Source organism: Cryphonectria parasitica (assembly GCF_011745365.1).
Source record: "Cryphonectria parasitica EP155 unplaced genomic scaffold M406scaffold_1, whole genome shotgun sequence".
Taxonomy (NCBI): domain Eukaryota; kingdom Fungi; phylum Ascomycota; class Sordariomycetes; order Diaporthales; family Cryphonectriaceae; genus Cryphonectria; species Cryphonectria parasitica.
The window spans coordinates 5,739,205-5,760,680 of NW_024468909.1; the positions used below are offsets into that span (position 1 = coordinate 5,739,205).

Sequence of the window (21,476 nt, forward strand, 5' to 3'; positions counted from 1 at the left end):
CCTTTTTCAATTGTGCTCGAGTCTCGAGGTTTTTTTTTTCGATCGAGTGAGTCTTACACTGTGCCTATGGGGAAAATATTGGTTGTGGTGTGGTGGAGATACGAGGACAATTTTTCCGTCTTTTGAGTTGCTAAATTATTGTACCTTTTTTTTTTTTTTGTCTTGTTCATTTCTTGTTCTCTATGTCTATCCTGCGAGATACAGGCTCATGTGTGTGTGTGTATACTGTAGTATGTCCACCTTGTGGCTCTCACTCATATACCATACACAGCCGATTCAGATGCTCAACATCAAAGAGGTCACCCCTCCAAAAAGCCCATCCTCCCTCATTGATTTCATCACAGTCATTACGGGTCTTGCCCTTGGACTGCCAGCAGGTGCCGGCCTGTGCCATGTGGGCGCACCACTGTGGAGGTTGAGTTGAGCCATAACCTCCTGCAACCTTTCCCAATAAACCATCATGAGGTTACTTACATAATTGTCATACTCGACTCATAATGGAGTGAAGAGCACGCAAGTTATGCATGTATGTATACATATATCTCACACCTTGCTCACCTTGCTCACAATCCCCCCAGGTCCCTTCTCACTAACCACAAAGACCACTCCGCTGAGCGCACCCAGCACGATAGCAGTCGTCAGGAATCCAGCAGCGACCCTGTCCTTGGTCTCGATGGGCGCAAACACAACCATGGTCATATCGCTCATGGTTCCCGCGTCAGGATTACCCTGCGACGTCCCACCCGTCGCCGACGTCAGGGGCGCCGTCGAGTCGTCCGAGTCGGCCGCCGGCTTCGTCACCAGTGTGTACATGATGGCCGACAGGGCGTTCATCTGCTGGCCCACGCCGACAGACCCATCGAACCCGCCCGTGGTCCACTTGAAGCCGCACGCCGTGCCGGCCTGTCCGCTGAACCCCGACGCAGGCGAGCCCGTGCAGGCCTTGGCGGCGCCCGACGCGGTGCTCTGGAGCAGCGGCAGCATGGTGTCGAAGGTGTAGGGCGCGACCTGCGTCGTAGCCGCCATCCAGCGCGCCAGGTAGCCCTTGAAGCTCTGCTGGTCCGTGTCGCACATGTTGTTGTTCTCACAGGCCTGCTCCGTCATGACCGAGTTGTTGAAGAAGGTCGTCTTGGTCTCTTTCCAGATGCCGTCGACCCGGCCCTTCCACGTCTCCTGCTCCGCCCCGGTCGTGATGTTGTACATGACGGCCGCCCCGTTCAGGTAGATGCCTGCGTTGTAGCTCCACTGGATTGTGTCCATCTCCGTGCAGTTCTGGTCGATCCCTGCGCCGTCCCGGATCTGGTACTTGTCCGTGATGAAGCCCACCGACTGCTCCCACTCAAACACCGTCTTGGCCCAGTCCGCGTACGTCTGGTTGCCCGTGAATCGGGCCAGCCTGGCCGCAATGTTGAAAAAACACCCGTTGGAGATGGAGTTCTTGTAGGTGTACCCGTTGTTGAACGTGAAGATCTGCCACCGCATCCCGCCGTTACAGTTCTGCGTGTCCCAGCGCATCGTGTACTCATTGAAGACGGCCTGCGCAAGGGCCAGCCATTGCGGTTGATCCGCCGGCGGGTTGGGGAAATTGTTCTCTGCTGCTGACATGGCCGCCAACGCCCAAAAGCCCTGGTCGTCGTTGCCTTCGGTCCGCGTCTGGTTGGTCGGCATGAAGTCATTGTTGTCGCCCACCTGGTGGAGCAGTGCCTGCGACGTGACATTGAGGTAGGTCTCGTCCTTGGTGAGGAACCAGTAGTCGACCAGGGTGCCAAACATGGCACCTGCTTCCCACCAGAAGTAGGGGTCTCTGATATGATGGGTTTTCACTTTGGTTAGTTCGTGTAGAGTCAAATGGGAATGATGGCGGGTGCGAGTATCAGCTGGGCCGGCATGCATGGGCACTCACGGTAGGTTGCCTGGAACATCTCCAGTGTTGTTACCAGTGTAGTATTTCATCAACCCAAACGCTACCGTACTTGCGGCATCTTTGATGGATTCTATATAAAATACCATGTTAGCCATGATCGTGAATGTGTGAAATAGCGGGGATAAACATACGGTCATCTTGAACATCAAGACTGACGGCAACCGAACTCCGGCAGAACAGGCTCAGGAGGCCCGCAAATTTTATTATGCCCTTCATTCTGAACATTATGAGGGAGTTTCTTGTATGGGTGTGATCGTAACCTATACGTAGGTGAAGTCGTCGAGAATAATCAAAACACAGCTCCAAGTCCGTTCTAAGAATGAAAGAGACAGATTACTGCATCTCGATCGAAGCACCAAAGAGAAACCTTGATGTCCGGATCAAGGGGATGATGATGCGCAGCGACTGGAGAATCCGGTCTCTGCAGGTCGATAGATCAAGAAATAAGAGAAAATAAGAAAAGAGTGAGAAGAAAAGAATACTCAACCAGGAGCCAACAACAATGAGAGGAATACAGAATGAAAGAATGAAAGTCGAACGACAACAAATGTAGGGACGAATAGACCAGAACGTCGACAGTGGTCTGAAGGATGAAGAGAAGACAGACCTGCGTCACTAGATCTCAGCAATGACAAAAACAACATAGTTCAAAGCGCAAGACCATGGAGAAAATCAATGTACAGCGTACCAAAGCTCGCCAACATCCTTACTCTCAACCCTGGCGGCTACTGTAGGAGATCAGCGCGGATGGTCGAGGTACCACGAGGCTGTGTTCAGGAACGACGGAGTTTTTTGGTGAAACCTTTGGAGTTCGAGGTTGTGAGCCACCGAGTCTCAAGATGAGCACCAACCCCTGTCCAAGCCCTGCGGGAACTATCATAGCAGACGCTCTTTAGGCGGGGCCCTACATATCGAATCAATCCCCTGCCCAGCTTTCCTGGAGCTTCTCTTACTATACTATAATTGAGTGCAGATCCTCAGATCAATGTTCCTTATGAATGAACGTTGCTTCACAAGGGGTTCACGTCTCGAACTGGTTTCCACTGGTGAAGCTGAGGTTGTTTCCTCTGGGGGCAGCTGTTCAGTGTGGTGGAACTTGCTGCTGACCAGGGTATTATCTTGAGCCGCAGGATTGATCTGCTTAAGCTTAAGTGCCGCTGCTCCAGGGTAAGTTGTTGTTGATTGGTTGGTGGTGGCGGTGGTGGTGGCGGCAACACACACTGCATGTGTCCTGCCCAGATGAGCTGGGCAAGCCCCCAAACTCGGCTCTCACAACCCGCGACTCACACTCCACCCTCATGCACCAATTGGCTTGCTAAGATAGAAAAAATGCTGTCATGGTGTTTAAACATTCCACATTGGCTTCATCCCAACTGGCTGATGAGGTTTGATGTTATCCCAAAAGTGCCGAATGATCCGCTGACTGATAAACCGTCCACATTGTGCAAATCATCCACTTCAGATTGATCTCCCAAAAACAGACTCCTTTTATTTTAGGGCCTAGCTCAATTATCTGTGACCATTTCAGATTTGTTGCTTGGCAAGGTTTCGTTAATCGACCATACATTTTTCTGTGTCGACGGAGACGGTGAAAGCTCTGGCCAGCTGTGAGAGGCCTGTGACCATAATAAGCATGTTGCCACTCAAAGAGAGCCCTCGTCCCTCTCGACGAATGTGACAATGTTGGAGAAAAATTCCCCCCTCTGTTCAGATGCGTTTCTCAAGTCTTGAGCCTCTTGGCTGGTGGTGGCTCCTGGTCTGAGTAGGCCTCTTCTTCCTCAGCATCCTTGTCGTCCCCTGCATCAGACTCGAAATCATCATCGCTGACCTCGTCCTGCTCCTGTGCCTGGGTGAAGTACTTGATGGCATTGGGCCAAAGATCCTCAGATAGGGCAATGGCCAGATTTTCTCCCTCTGGGAAGATCTCCAGCTCGTCTTCCTCATCAGTGTCATCGTCATCATCGTCACTGTTCCCATCGTCGGTGACATTACTCTTGGCCGTCCCACTGCCTGCTTGTCGGGCAAGTCGCTCTCTGAGTGCCTTCTCGGCAGCCTCCTGGCTCTCTGCCGCTGACACATTACGACCAACGTAACCGAACCACGCAAAAAAGCTCATTCCACCGAGACCTGTGTTTTCGATCTTCTTCTTGAGCGCCCTCTCATCCGGCGTCAGCTCTTGGGGATTGTTGGGGTGACCATTCTTGGCCTTTGTCTGGCGTGCGTCCCAAACCTTCTTCACCGTGCCCAGCAGGCCACCTGTCAGGTCTTTGCCCTTTTTCCAGCGGATCTCGACCGGCTCGCTGACGAGGCCTGACCAGCCAGACTTGGACCTTCTCTGCCAGAACTTCTTCTCCAGCATTGTGTCTTCGAAGTGCTCATTCTCGTTGAACTCGAACCGGAAACACAGGCTCCTGGGGTCGCCCTGTCCACCATTGTCCATCTCAAAGCGGGACACGGACAGAGACGCCAGCGAGGTGAGTAGCAGAGACGAGTCCGAGGGCTGGATGAACTCGTCGATGTCTGGCGCTGCCTGCTCGAAGACCAGCGGCCAAAAGTTGGGGATCTGGGCGACCAGTTTGTGGCGCTTCTCGTACAGAGGCGCCTTAACCAGAACATCTTGGCGGACTGCAACCGGGAATGAGCAAATAAGCTGGGTTGCAATGTGCATTTGATGCTGGACCAGACGAGAATACTAGGAGGGGAACACGTACTCAGCTCCGTCTCCGCATCATCGAACTCAGCGCTCAGGTCATTGAGCTCCTCGTAGGTCACAGTAGAGTCCTCCATGTCGAGATTCATAGGTGAGTGGGCCAACCGTCGACCGTCCGTCTGCGTTGAGACACTGCTGTTGGTACTTGACGAGTCGTCTTTCCACACAGTCACGGTGCTGGAACGCTTTGACGAGGTCAATTGCAAGCTGCAGAGGAAATCCTCTTATCTGCTGCCTGCCTTCAGTCGAGAGAGTCACCCAGTCGGGAATCTGCCAGTCTTTGATTGATATGTGAGGAGGAGCAAGGAGCAAGGAGGAAGGAAAGTTTGGGGTCTTCCTGGTTTGATGCAGTAGTAGGATACAAGGGTATACATTAGCCCTAGTGATACCGCGACCCTAACCCTATTCGAGCGAAAGAAAGAGAAAGGTATGATTCGTCCTTGCCAAATATCTACAGAGGACATTATGTCTACTTCATTCACTACTTCATTGCAATGGAACGCCTCCCTGGATTGGCCTCCCTCCAAGCAACCTCAGTGACGACGGCGCTGCTGATTCGATTCGCGATGCACCCGTCCCAGATAATCTGCAGGACGGGTGCAGAACTGGCTGCGATGAGAATAAAGTCGAAATCTATCTGTTTCTCGACCCAGGCACAGGTTTCGTCGGCAGGGTCACCAAGGACGCAGCAAACCGTCTTTCCCAGGCCTGACCTGCTTCGTTACTGAGTTCACATTATCACCATTTGTTTGACAGGGTGTAAGTCTCATTCTGAGATACAGGACCTGAGATGGAGAAGCGGGCCACCTCGGTCCGAAAGAAAGGGAGCTGGTCGTCTGGCGTCTGGCGCAGTGCTCTTCGGTCAGATCGGCGTATCGTGAACAAACCATGTCGACGGTCACCAGGGAAGGGCTTGCGTGGCGATTTGGGGAAGCTTGGGCATCTACACCTCGGCGGTATCGCTCAGAATCCGGTTGATCCTCACAATACGCAAGGGTGGATTTCGCAGAACGAACCACAATATCTCATGGGGATACTGGAGGCCATTTCTCATCAAAAGACTCACCCGGTCTCAGTATAATCGTCCGTGATGCGCAACATCATGTGGCCCTTCCAACTGAGCCATGACCAGCTAGGAAAGTGGACATTTACGCCATGCGAGGTCATAGGCAGTGTAGTGAGCTCGGCACGCCGAGACAGCCTAGCCTGGCCCTCAATATCCCAGCGCCGCAGCCAGCACATACCCATCTCGAATTGCGTCACCGGGATGCCCCAGAGCAGCACCGTTCCAGTGACGCTCCTAGACTCCTACATGATGCCGCAAGACGCCCGTACGCGTCGCCCTAACCAGTGAGTTGGTATCTTATATATAGTCAGAACCGCCTATGGCCTCGCGCCCAACAATTGCCTCAAGATAGAGCGGTGTTAGACCGCATGCTGAAGATATGATCTGTGGCAAGCTGGGATTCCAGGGATATGCCCTCGCTCCAGGAGGCTGCGCGACAGCTCCAGAAGACCTTGGAGGGGGTGAAGATGAGTGTGCTTCGGGATATCACGCGCTCTGCAGAGTCCACCCACGGGTGGCCCAGGAAGTGTGTTCGAGGTCCAAGCAATTGCGGTTCATCCAATTGGTTCTCAACGTCTGACTAGTGATCATGCTCTCCGAATACCCATCGTTTCAGTTGGCCCAGAGTCGAGGCGCGCATACAGTCGAAGCGGATAGCTGCCGCAGGGCAAACACAGACGATCTTGTATTTGAGGCCTGTTCATCGCGTCGGGCCACGACTGTGTCAAGGTTGATGTAATGAATCTGCAGATGACTATCAACAGGCCCCTAGGAGTGATACAGCTGATATATATGTAAATATGTCTCACAGAGCGATGGGGGTATTGGACGAGAAATGTACACAGTATTCTTGAAATCTAGGGGCAGGAGTTTTCAGTTGTGTTATGCCCAATGGGACGAGGGGATCCTACAAGAGCCACAAGGCTCGTCACAAAAGGATGACATGTCAGCTTGTCTACTTACTTAATATGTGATCTGAAGTCTCCCTGGGAGACCATATGGCCATTTCGATATCCAAACTTTCCACCTGTCATGGCCCCTGAGAAAACAGAGAAGCACTCGGGATTCTGATGTTGTCATGATCCAAAGCCAACTTCAACATGGTTAATAGAAATAGCTGCTAAAGCTAGGCAATTTAGTGGTAGGCTAAAAATCAACTCGTAACTTGACATAAGTCTAGGTGTGAAGCTGGGGTCATATTCTGATCATCATTCCTCCTCTTCGCTCTTAATTATTTTCTAGTTCTAGAGAAGTATGCTGGATAAAGTAAGCCTCTACATAAAGTCCCTTTCCAAATATAAAAGGTGTTGCTGCCCACAAGTTTTCAGCTACCATTTTCCCTCCCCCTCCTCCTACAACAACAAACATCTCTTACCCTCTCTGTGTGTGTACCTGTGACCACAGCTTAAGTATTTCTATCCCCGTTTCTTCCCTTCCGTTGCTCACTATAATGGCATTCATATCTTTTGGGGTAGGTGTGGTATTTTCTGAGACGATTGACTCCAGGTCCTCTTTGTGAATCTTGCTTGTGCTTTGTTCTATAATGGATATTTTGGCTGGCGTTGAGAATGTGGCTGATCCCAGTTTCCAACGGACAAGGTAGGGGGCTCTGCTCGAAATCTCTCTTCCTATGTCCCTCTATCTCTCTATCTCCCTTCTTTATATTTCATTTTCATCGTCACTTCCCTCTCAACCTTCTTTCAGTGCCTACTTCTTTACTTCTTATTTGATGGATGTCGACTTGGAACAATATTGAGGAAACAAAGTCTCACTACAAAAAAAAAAAAAAAAAAGGATACAAATAGGTTGACAGTACTGGCAGAAGCAAGCAGGGGCAACAGCAGTGCTTTACCAAGTACTACTTGTTGTGCTGCTGACCTTCCTTACGTGAGCAGCGGGTACTTTGGTACAAACCACTTACTCATCCAGCAGAGGGCGTGGGAGAGGCTGAAGAGGTCCGTGCACTGCCAGACCGGACTGGGCTGGACTGGACTCCCGACCTGCCTTGAATTCTCCACCCATCAACCCAACTTCCCTTGCCGCCTTTCCTTCCCCTTGACAACATCCCACACGCAGTCGAGCGACCCATCCGACCACACGCACACGCCGCTGCGCACACGGTCAAGACCACGAGAAATCGAATCGCGACATCGCCTTTTCGACCCTTCACGGATTTTTGTGGTGCATGTCGGACAACTCGAGCCAGCCCAGCGACCGACGCCGCTAGAAAGCGCGACTCGTCACAGGCTCCATACCCACCCTTTCAATCTTACAACGCTCCTCGTCACCACCGGCAGCCGCCTCGCCAGCACAATCATTCTCCATCGCACCGTCGCTCCCCCTCGAGTCTAGAGTGACACACCTACGGCAGCAGCCTCACCGGCTGTCTCGTCGCGCTGTCTCTGTCGCACGCCGGCCTGCCCTTGCTCATTGCCGAGGCTCTCACCACGCGATATTTCCACCGCGAGGAGGAAACGTCCATCACCAGCGGGCCCGTTCGAACGCCAGCCATCCTTGACCCGACGGTCGACGGGGACTGCTTCTGCGAGACAACATGTCATCACTTCATCCTCAGACGCCGCAGAGCCCGTCACAACTTTCTCCCAGCACTGTGGACCCTGCCTCGAGTGTCCAGAGCACCATGTCATCCTTCACGACCGCGCTGCCCACCCCCGCCCACAGCGTAAATGGCAGCGGCCTTCCCTCCGAATCTAACCACGACGTCATCATGGGTGAAGATTCTCCCCAGAAGCGCAAGCGGGAGCAGGGTGACACGGGCGAGCAGGATCGCGAGAAGAGGGTGCACATCGATGACGGCATGCCCAGCATGCAGGCGATCCACGAGGATGTCGGCGAGAAGTATCTGCTTCTCCAGAGGACTTGGACGCCGAGGCAGCCAATCCTCTCGGAGGATCTCTTCGAAGTGTATGGCCTGACCGGCATTGCGGGAGAGGTCGCTCGGGTCCTGCCCGATGGAACAAAGAATGCTATGCGCAAGACCTACAAGGGCCAGATTAAGAAGCTCGGGCTAACAGGACACTTTGACGCCGTGAAGAAGGAGCCCAACGACCGTGATGGGTTCCTGAGCTTGATTGACTGCCCTCCCGAGGAGTGGCATGTGCTGTTCGAGAAGGCGCAGGAGATTGAAAATGGCCTAAAGCCCGAAGTGCAACGGGCTCTACCCAAGGCCACCACCATGATCCGAGGTCCTATAGCCAAGGACAAGTGGGACTCATCGGTCCTGGCTGACTTCGCAGGGGACCGCGGCGCTAGGGGCACCCCAAAGGTGACTGCGCCTGGCACTCCCTTGCACCCTGCCAGCGGTGGCACTGCTCCTCGGCTCAAGGGCCAGACACCCGGGGTCCAGGACGCTGCTCGGCCGCGCAGGGCCGGCAAGAAGAGAAGCTATGGTGACAATAGCTTTGAGGGCTACGGCGATGGCTTCCAGGACGATGAGACGGGCGCTGATACGGGCTACTCGACCGGTGAAGGGGAGGGCACCAAGCGGAAAAAGAAGGTGCTTAGAGCCTCAACCTCCGCCTACATTCTTGTATCGTCACATGATGTGCTGACACGCTACAGACTGCTCCGTCCCGCGTTGGTACACCCCGCCAGATGTTTGGCCACGCCGGCCCTGGCATGTTGGGTGCCTGAACGACCGACTTCGAGTCGACGACGGCAGCTGATCGGCTGTCGTCCAAGTCGTATCACAAGCCGATACACCCGAAAGGGGCTCGCAGGTTCTCCTGCGTTGGCTTGAACCATGGACGAAGCATTCGATTGCGCCAAGAAGCCGGCCGACCGAGTCTCACGACTGACCAGCCAAGCAAGCAGGCAAGCAAGCATGCAAAGACTACATCACTCGATGACCGTTACGGAACGAAGGGGGGTTTTGACAATGGAATGGCCCTTACGCTGCACACAACAGCTCGGAGCGACCGACTGACCCGTTGCCTCTCTTCCTCGCGATTTCACACGCTGATGGGAGAGAATTAACTCGCGTACCTTTAGTACTTTGCCAGAGGGATAACAGAGTGTCGATGAGCCCCCATGTGGTACATCACACGTATAACGAGGACGAAAGAAAGACATTGATAGAGAGGGTTGTCTTATGGGTCGTGCGTGCAAGTTAAGCAGCGCGGTTTGACGGTAATAATGACTGGGAGGGTCCCCACGAGTTTGGCACCACTGCTTAAAGGCATGGTTGCGCGAAGGATAAGAACTTTGTTGACCTCCCTACTGCATTCTGAATTTCTAAAACGAAAAGCATGGCGTTCAGGAGTTGGTTTGTTTTCCTTTACTTTGCGGCAATCTGCTTTTATTTTTTTGCCATATGGGTTCATTGGCTGCCGAGGGTCTCCATGAGATGGGCTATATATGTATGGACTTGGGCATGAGGGTGTGGCAGGCGTGGCAGGCGTGGCAGGCACGCATCGGTGATTTTCTTTTTTACCCCCCTCTTCCATCCTTCTCACGTCACGAGTATTCACAGTGCTTAGTGTGTGCCGTGCGAGTGGCGTGAGCCTTGCAGAAGACAAAAGGACTCTTGCTGCCTCACGTTTGGCTGGTGCCTATGTGCTTTTTTCTCTCCCTCCCTCTCCCCCGCCTTGCTTGGTTGCCAGACTGATTGGCGTATGGGAGGAAATTGGAACTGGTTCTTCTGGTTCTTGACGTGCTCTTAGTGATTATCTGCACAGTTGCTTTGATGGTTTTCCGAAGGGGTAGAGGAGGAAGAGGACCCGGCCGAACCGAGATAGAATTCTCTCTTCCCCCCTAGGCATAGATTGAATGCAAACCACATTGTGTGAAAAAAGCCATGGGAGCATGACTGCGCCGCTCGTGATTCCTTGATTGACTGGATGTTGATTTGTCACGTTTATGGGTATCTACGCAGCAGATGTACTTCTCTCTCCGTGTCCTATTCTTCAGTAACGCGCCTGTCGCTCTGGTCTAGAGAATCTACATCATAAGGAGAAGAAAAGAGAATCGAAAGACAAATGCGCCCCCCCCCCCCCCTCTTCGGCTTTGGCTCATCTTCATGTGTACCTATCATTCATGCTCATAAGAGAACAACGACAAGAAAAAAAGCAAGGAAAAAAAATTTCGCCTCGTTTGTACATTGGCGGAAAATTTTCAAGTCCCATCCAGGTGGGACGGTCAGTCTAGAGCTCGTATAGCCCTCAAAGACATATCATCATGCACCCAGCCGACAATTCTCGACCCGACGTCGCCCACGAGCTTTTCGTAGTGCGGTCCCGGAAAGAACAGCCCGCAGTGTGCACCGACCTCGTCCACGCCCTCCATGTACACCTGGACCCAGCACGAGTCCCGGACGCCGCTCTTGGTCTTTGGAGGGACCATGCAGAATTTGTGGAGCTTCCCTTGTCCCTTCCCGCCCGTGGGGGTAGCCTGGGACCCCGCCGCTGCCCTCGTCCTGTACGGGGGTGGAGAGGAGAGGGAGTCGCGGGTGGTCTGGGGTGACAGGGAAGGGGGGCTACTACTGCTGCCGCCGCCGTCGCCCGGCAGCTCATCGCGCAACGCCAGCTCGGTAAGCTGCCTCTGCAGTGCCTGTGCCTGTGCCTGGCTGGCGACCTGCCCGGCCTCATCCTGCCCTTCCTGTTCTTTGGCGAGCCGCTTTGCCTCTTCCTTGCGGCGCTTTTCTTCTTCCTTGTGTCGCTTCTCAGCATCTTTCTGGGCCTTCTTGCGTCGCTTCTCAACCAGTTTCTGCCTCTCCTTCAGGGCCTTCTCGCGATCCTTGAGGGCTGTGTTGTACGTCTTCTGCAACCGCTTGTACTCCTTTTCTGCTTGTTTTCTAGCGTCCTTGTCTGTGTACCGCTCCAAGTCAGGAACCTCTGGTGGCTCGGGTAGAGCTGGTATCGCTGGTAGATCGTTATTCGGGTCGTCGGCAGCGAAGGCTTCCTCGGTCTGTGATACCGCCAAGGCTGAGGCTGTTCCATTTCCGCCACCCTCATGGCCCAGGTCACCGTTGGCCGTGTCTTTCCCTTCGCCTAGGAAACCAATTGTCTTCCCCTTGCTGTCATCTTCCGTTGGCGCTGGCCCAGTCGCTTCTGTAGCCTGCTCAGGTTCGCTGTCAGGCTCCGGCACGGGATCCAAGAGCTGCATCGTCTGCGGCCTCTCCCCATCGCTATAGTCCTCGATAGAGATCCGCGGTGTGGATGCTCCAGAGCTATTATGGGTTGACTGCTGAAATTCAGGCAGTTCTGGCCGCAGGTGTGTTTGGGCGCGTTTTGGCGTCGGTAGTGGCTTCTTGGGTATGCCAGTCGACACGGTGTAATAGTTAATGAAACGGACCCTCGCCTTCCTCTGCGCTCCTTGGCCTCCCGAGTTCAATTCATCAACGTCCTCGAGCTGGCGGAGCCTGTTGTACCTGCTGTTGAGCGCCGAGTAGTCGGCGAGGCAGGCACCGAACTCGAGGTGGGAAAGCAGGTGTTGGTACGTGGAGGAGAAGAGTCCTTCTGAGTAGTGCTTTTTTGCAAAGTGTGCCACGTTCCTCCACCAGCCTCTGTCGACAAATTGCACGTCGTTGAAGAAAGGTGGATTGTAGGTTGGATCCGGCCTTGTTGAGTCAGAGGAGGTGGCTGTCAGGGGCGTTGTCGAGATCATCCCTGACGAGCTCGCACCATCCGTCGAGAAGCTCAGCGTGCTCATGGAACCCGATGCGTTCTGGGAAGCCAAGCCTTCTGCAGGGTCCTGGCCTTTTCCTGGGGGGTCTGGGGCCTTGCGGAAGAGGCTTGCTATGCCAGACTTGATGATGCCAGGGTGCAGGCCCAGCAGTGGCGCATCCAAGGAGACAGTCCCCAAGATCCGGTGCTTTAATGGGTGCCCGTACACGGGATTTAGTGAGGGCTGCGTGTATTTGTATATATTCTTAGCAGCTGATCCCGATTCAAGTCTCGTCTGGATGCAGGGCCTCTCCTACCATCAGAGCCACATCAGCAGCCAGCAGGCCCCCCATGGAGTGGCCGACAAGAACGACATCAGTGGTCTCGGACTCGTGAGGCTCAAGCCACCTGCTGAAGTTATCCCTGGCGATATCGATGGCCTTGTAGGTCTTGTAGCGTGGGTAGATCTTGGTGTGGATGACATGGGAGCCTGCCAGCATCGCCTTCAGGTAGGCGTGGACGTGGGCCGGGAAGGACTGGAACGAAGTGTTGTCGCCCATGAACCCATGGATATAGACGACCAGTAAGGTCCTCCGGTCGTCATCGCCGTGGAATGAGGGCACTAGCGAGTGTGTGCTGGACGACCGCGGGTCTGTTCCGGTGTGCCAGGCGTACTGCGGGTAAAGGGAACCGGAGCCACCGGGGCCGGGAGACTGCCACGTCTGGCCGTCCGGATCGGGTGAGACAAGCGGAGGAGACCATGGCGGCGGCGGCGAGGACGGTGGCGGGCCTGGAGGAGGAGGAGGAAGGTGGGAAGGAGGATCAGCAGCACCTGGAGGCTGGCCCATGACGTCACACCGTAGTGAGTGGTGTTGTCTCAAAGAGTGGCCCGCGCGAGAACCAAAGAAGAAATGTTGTGGTAAGGGTCTTGGGCAGAGAGATTAACGTCTGGCCCAGCAATTGCTAGTAAACCAGTTCACATGGCCTTTGGGGTCCTAAGTGAAGAGCATATGCTTGGCGACGAGTAGATTGGAGGGTGGGGTTGTTTGGTCGAAAGGTTGCTGCTACTGCTCTCAGCAGTGAAGCTGCCCGCCAAGGTCCTGCCCAGTTGTGTGCCAGGTGCCAGTTGCCAGGCGCTGCCGAGCCCCGCAGGGTGCTGCAGGAGCCTGTGTTCGTTTGCTATTGTGCCATGCGGTCTGGCCACTCTTTTTTTTTTCTTCCCCCCCTCCCTGTTTTCTCTTTGGTAGGACTTGGTAGCGCCTCCTCTTTGTAGTGGGTCATCAACTCGCACTCGCCATTGGTGAGGTTGGGTGCTGTTCCTGCATTAGACGACCCACCCTCCTGGGATCCATCACTGGAGTTGGGATGGACATTATTAGTACCACCCCAGCTCCACGGCGCTGATTACCGTCAGGTCGATCGATGAATAAACTATTAAATACATGGTAAAGCCTTTGCTTATTGGCACAGTTTGCTTTACTTGACTTCACATATCTACAGGGAAAAGATAGGGGAAGGACATGGGGGAAGGGCCTGTGCATTATATGTATGGATGGTCCTTTTGAATGTAAAGAATGGTGAAGATTGAGGGCTACATGATACTGGTCATGATCAAGTCTGGTGATGATACTTGGTGCGAAACCGCAGACAATCTAGGATCCGACCGTGGTGGCCGTGAAGGAATGAATGAACGCATTAGCAGGGGTCATGTAATGAGATCTACTGTGGATGACAGACAGACTTTACCGTACCAAGTAGTTGATCCCGAAATGGGTGCTATAGCTTTCTGGGTTGAGAAAAAAAAAAAAAAAAGGAAACAAAAAAAAGAGGAAACCAAAATTCTACTGTGTACTGACAATTCACAAGTCCCCTTCTGATGGTCAATCCTTGCGAAAAGGACTTTTGATCCATGGTGACTTAAAGAACGGAAAGAATGGAATCAAAAGTCAAGACCAAACAAACAGTTATTCAGACCTTGCCGAATCCCGATACAACTGGCCCATGTCAGAACGGTGCCAGGGTGTGGATATTTCTGTACGCTTGAAACAAAAACGACGTCTTGATTGGGATCTGGTGTGCCAACCATTTGGATTCGTGTCTGGATCCCCTGATACTACACACGACACGAAGGACCCCAAACAGTCCGAAGCTCCGATGCTCGACATACTACTATGGTACAATATATCACACAAACCGCGGATGCCACCACACGTGATTGACTTCTCGGGGGGCGGGGGGCGGGGGGCGGGCAACGACGACGGCAGCATTCCTAGAGCCTTGTGGCCAGTAATGCCCGACAAATTGTCCATGGTTCAGACAGCTCAATCCTTTTTCTTACTTTCCTTTGTGCGACCGAGATGAGGGCCTGTTGCTGCCGCGCCGCTGCCGCTGCCGCTGCCGCTGGCTGGACTGAGTGGACGACGGTGGGCAACGACGAGGCCCAGGAGACAGGGCACCTTCTTCAATAGGACCAGTAGGGGAAGGGGACCAGAGTTCGCTTACGCGCAGCAACGAGCTGCACGATCCCAAATCCTAGCAACCAGTAGTTGAGAGTTGGTCCGGTCACCTGGAACGGCCAAAGAGGAGGCACACACAACACAGGGGCCTACACTGGGGCTAGAGGAGGACCCGTGGCGGGCCTCAAACCGCAGTGAATACGAGAAGTCTGCTACACCAGGATTGGCCTGTCCTGCTCTCTGGCGCCGCGCCATCTGCAGCATAGATCTGATGTACTACCATAGTACCAGGGTACGTACCCCACCGACCGTGAGCGGCACAAACCGTGGTGCATACTATGGTAGGATGCTAGTAGTATAGTAGTAGTACAATGGGCTCAACCCAGTCCCAGGCACAAGTAATAAATGGTGAAAGGGGTTGTCGTGCTTCTCGACTACTAATGACAATAGAGAGTGCAAGAGTGCTGATCAGTGGGAGGCTTCAGAACTCGTCATAACTGGCTTTCCAGCCTCCTAATGAGAGACTTTATCATCTTACAAAATTGGCGTCATCTCAAAAAAGGTGACCACTCGCGTCGTGTGATAGTCTTCAAGGTTGTCTGGGGCCCCCGGGTTGATCCTGGCCACGATCAGAGAAACGATCGATGGGGGCCAGGGCCTGATCCAGGGGACTGCCCCCTCCAAAAAAGAAAGAGGTGCAGCTGGTTTGGTTGGTTGGTCGGTCGGTCAGGCGAGCGGCCGGTGGTCTTGAATGGCCTGAGGTGACCCTACCATAGTACAATGAATGTGCTATGGCACGTAGTATGGCAGGGGACACCCCCGGCCCAGCACGCCATCACCACACTCCGGTAATGTGGCTACGGGTACATGCCAGGACTGTCACAGAAGGGGGGGCATGAGCCAACAAGGATAGATGCACCAGCGGGGCCATCCACGAGCCGTACAGGGGCCTACTCCGCCAATCAGGATGGGACGAGCAGTGGGGTTGGTGCGTGGGCGTCCACTTTGGGAAAGTAGCGAAATGAGATGAAGACGTACTTTGCGGAGTCGATACTACGCACGACACCCTCATTTCCTTCTGAATTGCATTTCACTGCACCTGCAACTGCTTCGCAGAACGATGCTGGTGAGGGCATAGACGCTGGACCTGCTGAGGAAAGGAAGGATCCTATGCTTGCTTGCTCATGTTCTGCCTTCCAACCCCCCCCCAACCTCCTTCCCACAACCCGCCCACACGACAACACCCACAGCGGGCTGGCGACCTTGATCCACTAAACCGTTCCATATGCCCCCATCGCCCAATGTCGGCTCTAGCGACCGCCTTGTACTTTGATGTCGGGTGCTTCCTATCCAATTTTAACTCTACTTCGTAACCCTCTTTCTTTCTTCCTCTCTCTTCCTTATCCTACCTACCTTATCCCGTCTTTCTTCTCCTCTTTCCTCCCCCCCCCTTCCTTTCCCCTTCCCTTCCACTTCACCACCCTTCCCATCAAGAGTGATCGTGAGGCACGTTCCCACGCGTGGTTGACCTCATCACTTGGATCGACCATGAGGAGCGGTTGCGAGAGCTGAGAAAGAAGAGGAAGAGAGACAATACAAGAGATTTCAAATAAAGACAAGGCCGAGAAACAGCAAGAAGACCCTCCGGTTCCCGATTTCGATTACGATTCTCAGAGCGCTGCCACGCAGGTTGGAGTTAAGACAACAGGTTCCTCTTGAACAAAACCGAACGAACGAACGACAACAATGAGCTAGGCGGGTCCGCGGCCTTGATCACCACCCCAACAACCTTGCGAGTCCAGTACCAGAGGAGATAGGTCGACGTCGACATCACTACCGATTGTGATATCACGTCTCTCGTTTCATCGACCATCTCATATTGCTGCCGACTCCGTCCAGTCCTTTTTCCCAAACACACACAGGCCTGCGCCAACCAATCGCAGTCGCACCGCCCGAGCACAAGCACACGCTGGGCAATGGTCCTGGCACCAACCAATCGCTCTTTTCAGTATATCCATCCAACAAGCTTTCGATAAGCGTTTTCAGGCTCGCTCCGCTGCCGTGCTGCCGCCACTGCTGTCAGGCTTCACAGTCGCTCCTTTCATAGTGGTAGCCGTGCGCTGCTGCGCCTTGCATCGATAGCGTTGCCTCCGTCGTCTGGTCCAATCCACCCCTAGTCGGAACCGCGGACCTTCTCTCGACCCTACCGATACGGGAAACCCATGCTGATCTACCTGCCCCGCGCAGCGCCAGCATCCAATCCCTCGTCCTACACGCTCATTTCTCTCTTTTTTCCCCCCGACTCCCCCTCTTGGAGAGGGGATCCAGAGGTCCACTCGCTGCCGGCCCGCACAGACTCTACACCCCTTGTCTGTCTGCTAGAGGAGGCACCGTGGCTTCTTAACCGCCCAGCGCGATGACTAACTTATTATACGGGTCTTCACTCTTTCAGGCCCGTAAGACTGACCACGTCCACCGTCACTCACACTTACACAACCGCAAGGCTCACAGCGACGCCCACGCTCATTCTCATGAGGAGTTCCACAATCGCAGGGCCGACACCGCCGCCGCAGCAGCAGCAGCAGTCCTGGATTCCCGGGATACCACCATCACCGAGGTCGTGCAGACCGTCAGCGTCGTCCAAATCATCAATGGCGCCGGTGCGACTCTCTCGGCACAGACCCTGGCTGGGGACTCACAGACCCAACTGGTAGATGCCGAGACGGGCTCGACTATCAGCACGCTTGATGTTGCCAACAAGGCCGCTGCTACTACCTCCTCTGATGCCGACTCTGCGACGGCGACCTCGTCGTCTGAGACAGTGACGGGGTCTTCTTCTTCTGAGACCGGCCTGTCCTCCTCTGCGGCGACCACATCGATACCAGCAGCATTGTCCTTAACGCACATATCATCATCGTCGTCGCCGCTGTCGTCGTCATCCTTCTCTACCCTCAGCTCCACTTCTAACTCGACAACTTGTGAGTCGGCCCACGAACTGATCCCACCGGGGTGAATATTCATAGAGCTGACCTTCCTCTAGCATCTCTTACTTCGTTCGCTTCCTCCTCCTCTCTTCTGTCATCATCACCATCACTATCGACACCAATTTCTTCGTTGAACACAACCTCGAGCTCCACAGTTCCCAGCTCGCTGGGGTCTGCATCGTCCTCGCCATCCTCCTACCTCGCCTCGACCACATTTGCAAGCTCGACAATCAGCTCAACCTCGGCCCACGCCTCGAGCTCCTCTTCAGCATGGAGTAGCCTTTCAGACTCGTCATCCACAGGATGGTCGTCCGCGGCCGAATCAGCTTCTGCCACGTATAGTCTGGGCGGAGGCGACGGGTCGGGCGCTTCTACTGCTTCCGCGGGCACCTCCTCTTCCACCTCCACATCGGCGTCCTCGGGGTCTTCCAGCAGCAGCGGCGTGCCCACACAGACCAGCGAGGTCGTAGGAGGGATTTTTGGTGGCATAGCGGGCATTGCGCTGCTGGTCGGATTGGCTTTCATGATCTTGCGTATGAAGAAATCCGGCTGGTGTCACCTCAAGCTGTCGGGTGAAGACGATGGGGCTGCCGCGGCCGCAAGGGCCATAGGTCCCGCTCCTACACCCGGAAACGATGACGGTAGCGGCGCATATGGCACTATGCAGCAGCGGCCAGCCCAGCAGCAGCACTCAGTTGGTGCGTCTATCGCGGCCTTGGCAGGCAGGCGCACTTCTCGGGAACGAGCCGGATCCGGTCCGGAAATGGCCGAGCGAGGCTTCGTCCGGGTGTCTGGAAGAAAGCTGCCTCCTGTGCTCCAGTACGGCGGTGATGGGTATACGGACCCCCGCAATGATAGGAACAGTCAGGGCAGCGACGTGTCGGCGTCAGTCTACCGCGACTCGATGGCCGTCTTCGACCCGAACCATACCCCGCTGACTCTTGGCTCTCCGATGCGACCTGAATCTGGTATCATGACCATGCATCCAGGCCCACGGAGGACCCCCGTCACCAGCCAGACTCCGAGCAGTATCGACTCGCCCACCTTACCTCGCAGCTCGACGTTCCCTTCTCCGGACGCGCTTGGCCAGACCCTTCACAGCGAAGGCTTCTCTCGCGATGCCGTGGGCAGGACACTTGCTCCTCAGGACTACTCCCGCGACGGCGCGGCATCACGCGACTCTCGCGGTTCGGGCAGATTCACCGAGCATGTTTCTTGATGCTGGTGCTTCAGCCCCAGCGTTTATTCCATCTCTTGACGACACCTCACAACACCTTGACTGCCATTCTTGTTTCCTTGTGTCCTGTACATGACCAGAACATATACACCACACCATATTTTCTAATGTTTTGAAACCTAGTCTTTCTTCTTCTTTTTTTCTTCTTTTATTATTGGGGCGAGGCGCAGCTTGATGTGTGTCCGAGGGCGCTCTCTAGCGTTGGCGTTCTTTTGCTTTCATCATCTTGGATACCATTTCTAGGGGGCACTTACGACGATCGGACACTGTATGGAGCAGAGAGAGAAAAAGGAGGAAGAGAGATTTGAAGGTCAGGATTTGCAGCCTGGTCTGTGCCTCGGCCAGGTCATTGATTTGAGGGTAGGGGGGAAAACAACGATGGGGCTTTGTAAGAGCAAATGGCAGACTCACCCTCGTGTGAGTCTGTGTACATAATCTTTACACAATAGCGGCGAATCACATTTCCTGGTGAGCAGGGTCCGGTGAGGGACCGACCTCTACCCTTGCTTTTCCTGCATGGAAACTTCCTGCTAATGGCCTCTTGCCTTCGGGTTCTTGTTCTTTGTGTTTGTTGTAATCAGCCTCATCCCTGACACCTCAAGTGTGCTCGCAGCCTCCCTCAATAGGTCCCCACCAAAGATGCCCTGGGGGTGAGGATTGGACTGCTCAGGAGTTCGTTTCCCCCCCTCCTCTTCCCTCCCCTCAATACGCGAGATGACAAAGAACACTTTGCTCCACACGAAGTCCACACTCCTTACGATGAAGTCAAGGTGTACGCACAAGCCATCTGGCCAGGGCGTTTGTCGCGAGCCGAGGATGATATTTTTAATAAGAAGATAATGTACGACGTCGTACATCCAGGTCCTCGTCCTCCTCTTTCCCCCCTTTTTCCTTTCTCCCTCCCCTCCCCCCCCCCCTCTCTTTGTCTCCTTTCCTTTTCCTACGCTTGAGTCACAGCTTTGTATGGTTTTGGTGCAGTTGGAGCACTGCTCACCATACTCCTTGGCCTACGACGTTGAAGAGGATCAAAGTAGCCGCCCGTACGACGTTTGAGAGTGATGGCATCATGTCTCCATTCCTGCCTACAGGATGCGGGAGATTGCCTCGCCTGTCGTTTCCTAGGTAGGCTCCTTTCTTTCCAAGGCGTAGGCCCCAATATTACCTCCTTCCCACCCTCCGGCACCACTCGGCCGATAACAAGGACCACGGGATGGTACGCAAGGTGGCAATCGGGTCTCTCCAATTCTTCACCTCCCTCAGCTGGCCCCAGTGAGCTGGCTTGAGGGCTTGGGCGAGTGCCTGGACAGCCGCTCGAGGCCTCAGTGTTGCATGTTGGGGGCGGCGGCGACGGAGGTTGCGTTGCGGCCCCGCGTGCACAGCAGGTCATGGCTTGGACGAAGTCGTAGACTTGGTCCCATCGCCTGTTGGGGTCCGGTAAATACGTGACCAGGTGGCAGGCGCGCTCAGGGCAGCGCGTGGGTGCAGCAGGCTCTCAACAGGTCATATCTGCTGGAGGGGCTGTTCTGAATGGTAGCCGCGCGTGAAGGGTTTGAGGGTATGGCCTTGGGCCTTGGTTCCGCCCTGTCTGGGTGTGACCCTTTCGACATCCTTTACACACTGTAGATATCCCCTTTACCTACACGTGTTGAGGCTTCCATGCTTGGGTTGAGCACTGCTCTGAGGAAAGTGTCTTGCCAGCCCGATTGCCTGCTTCAACATCGACCGAATCTTGACGACGACGAAAGACCACTCCACACCATCCAAGGCACGGTCGGAAACCTGACAAATGGTTGTTTGGGGAGGAAGGAATCAAGAATGGGTGTGCAGAAAGAGAAGAAGGAAAAATTATACGGGGTGAACTAAATGATACTCATCACTCAATATACACACATAACGGCCAAGCACCGAGCCAGGACAAGCTCTAACGTTTTCCCATGAAAGAAGGCAATATAGGAAATTTCCACGGCTTCTATAGGAGGATCTTCTGTTGATTCTTCATCCCAGCCCAAGTGGTCTTCTAGAGGATGCTCGAGTGCGTCGATGACTGTTCCGAGAAGCCTCCTGCCGGGCCTGCTGGGAGGGGGGTGGGGATGAAGCAGACACTCCCGAGCCCTCCCCTAGGCATTGCTGAGAAACTGACAATGACATGCCTCTTCACAGTGATTCATCACCAACACCAGAGCCTGACCTAGGAAAAAAAGGAGGAAGGGAGAAAAAATAGCCTCATTGATACATCTTGCTGGATGCAAATGCGAGTGTCTCCCGCGATATTGGCGGTACGATAGTCACAAGTTACTTTTAGTGATACGACGTATCAAGACTCGAATTTTCGTTGAACTTAACTTAACGTCATGTCCACCTCTATTTCCTTTTCAACCCTCTTCCCATCTTCAACTTCTCGAACGCGCTTGATCGAGTTGGGTCCATTACCAGCTACCCGTACTCTTTCTGGCTTCAAGTACTCGTCATTATCGGC

The 21,476-nt window shown here is 54.2% G+C and overlaps 7 protein-coding genes across 7 annotated transcripts; 3 read left to right on the forward strand and 4 right to left on the reverse strand.

Moving 5' to 3' along the window:
* Nucleotides 1–159: 159 nt before the first annotated feature.
* On the reverse strand, nt 160–2,661 carry M406DRAFT_105568 (family 76 glycoside hydrolase). The gene is made up of 3 exons (XM_040915153.1): nt 2,056–2,661; nt 1,904–1,994; nt 160–1,804 (listed from the first exon to the last, which is right to left on the reverse strand). The coding sequence occupies exons 1-3, from the start codon at nt 2,147–2,149 to the stop codon at nt 544–546; spliced, it is 1,446 nt and encodes a 481-aa protein (XP_040781905.1). The 5' UTR covers nt 2,150–2,661; the 3' UTR covers nt 160–543.
* Nucleotides 2,662–3,435: 774 nt separating this feature from the next.
* On the reverse strand, nt 3,436–4,711 carry M406DRAFT_344408 (uncharacterized protein; the record flags this gene model as incomplete). The annotated part of the gene is made up of 2 exons (XM_040921973.1): nt 3,436–4,549; nt 4,636–4,711. 2 exons carry the CDS (start codon nt 4,709–4,711, stop codon nt 3,645–3,647), a joined length of 981 nt encoding a protein of 326 aa, XP_040781906.1. The 3' UTR covers nt 3,436–3,644.
* Nucleotides 4,712–7,838: 3,127 nt separating this feature from the next.
* On the forward strand, nt 7,839–9,354 carry M406DRAFT_105569 (uncharacterized protein; the record flags this gene model as incomplete). Its single annotated transcript, XM_040915154.1, has 2 exons — nt 7,839–9,217; nt 9,283–9,354. Exons 1-2 carry the CDS (start codon nt 8,255–8,257, stop codon nt 9,352–9,354), a joined length of 1,035 nt encoding a protein of 344 aa, XP_040781907.1. The 5' UTR covers nt 7,839–8,254.
* Nucleotides 9,355–9,438: 84 nt separating this feature from the next.
* On the forward strand, nt 9,439–10,507 carry M406DRAFT_101052 (uncharacterized protein). The gene has a single exon (XM_040914939.1). The coding sequence runs from the start codon at nt 9,856–9,858 to the stop codon at nt 10,063–10,065; it is 210 nt and encodes a 69-aa protein (XP_040781908.1). The 5' UTR covers nt 9,439–9,855; the 3' UTR covers nt 10,066–10,507.
* A 365-nt stretch (nt 10,508–10,872) lies between these two features.
* M406DRAFT_237374 (uncharacterized protein) lies at nt 10,873–12,976 on the reverse strand (the record flags this gene model as incomplete). Its single annotated transcript, XM_040916060.1, has 4 exons — nt 10,873–11,081; nt 11,202–11,615; nt 11,718–12,567; nt 12,641–12,976. Coding segments are annotated over 4 exons (1,809 nt in total), but the record flags the coding sequence as incomplete, so codon positions are not given.
* Nucleotides 12,977–17,219: 4,243 nt separating this feature from the next.
* M406DRAFT_326360 (uncharacterized protein) lies at nt 17,220–18,252 on the reverse strand (the record flags this gene model as incomplete). Its single annotated transcript, XM_040920076.1, has 5 exons — nt 17,220–17,241; nt 17,272–17,462; nt 17,555–17,746; nt 17,830–17,929; nt 17,963–18,252. The coding sequence occupies 5 exons, from the start codon at nt 18,250–18,252 to the stop codon at nt 17,220–17,222; spliced, it is 795 nt and encodes a 264-aa protein (XP_040781910.1).
* A 172-nt stretch (nt 18,253–18,424) lies between these two features.
* On the forward strand, nt 18,425–18,982 carry M406DRAFT_326361 (uncharacterized protein; the record flags this gene model as incomplete). The annotated part of the gene is made up of 1 exon (XM_040920077.1): nt 18,425–18,982. The coding sequence occupies one exon, from the start codon at nt 18,425–18,427 to the stop codon at nt 18,980–18,982; it is 558 nt and encodes a 185-aa protein (XP_040781911.1).
* Nucleotides 18,983–21,476: the final 2,494 nt, after the last annotated feature.

Excerpts from the sequence above, each read along its gene's own strand:
- M406DRAFT_105568 (XM_040915153.1), bottom strand. The coding sequence starts at position 2,149 with ATGTTCAGAATGAAGGGCATAATAAAATTTGCGGGCCTCCTGAGCCTG. Across the intron at positions 1,995-2,055 it reads TCTTGATGTTCAAGATGACC|AATCCATCAAAGATGCCGCA; the intron begins GTATGTTTATCC and ends TATTTTATATAG. Across the intron at positions 1,805-1,903 it reads GATGTTCCAGGCAACCTACC|AGACCCCTACTTCTGGTGGG; the intron begins GTGAGTGCCCAT and ends CCATCATATCAG.
- M406DRAFT_101052 (XM_040914939.1), top strand. The coding sequence starts at position 9,856 with ATGACTGGGAGGGTCCCCACGAGTTTGGCACCACTGCTTAAAGGCATG.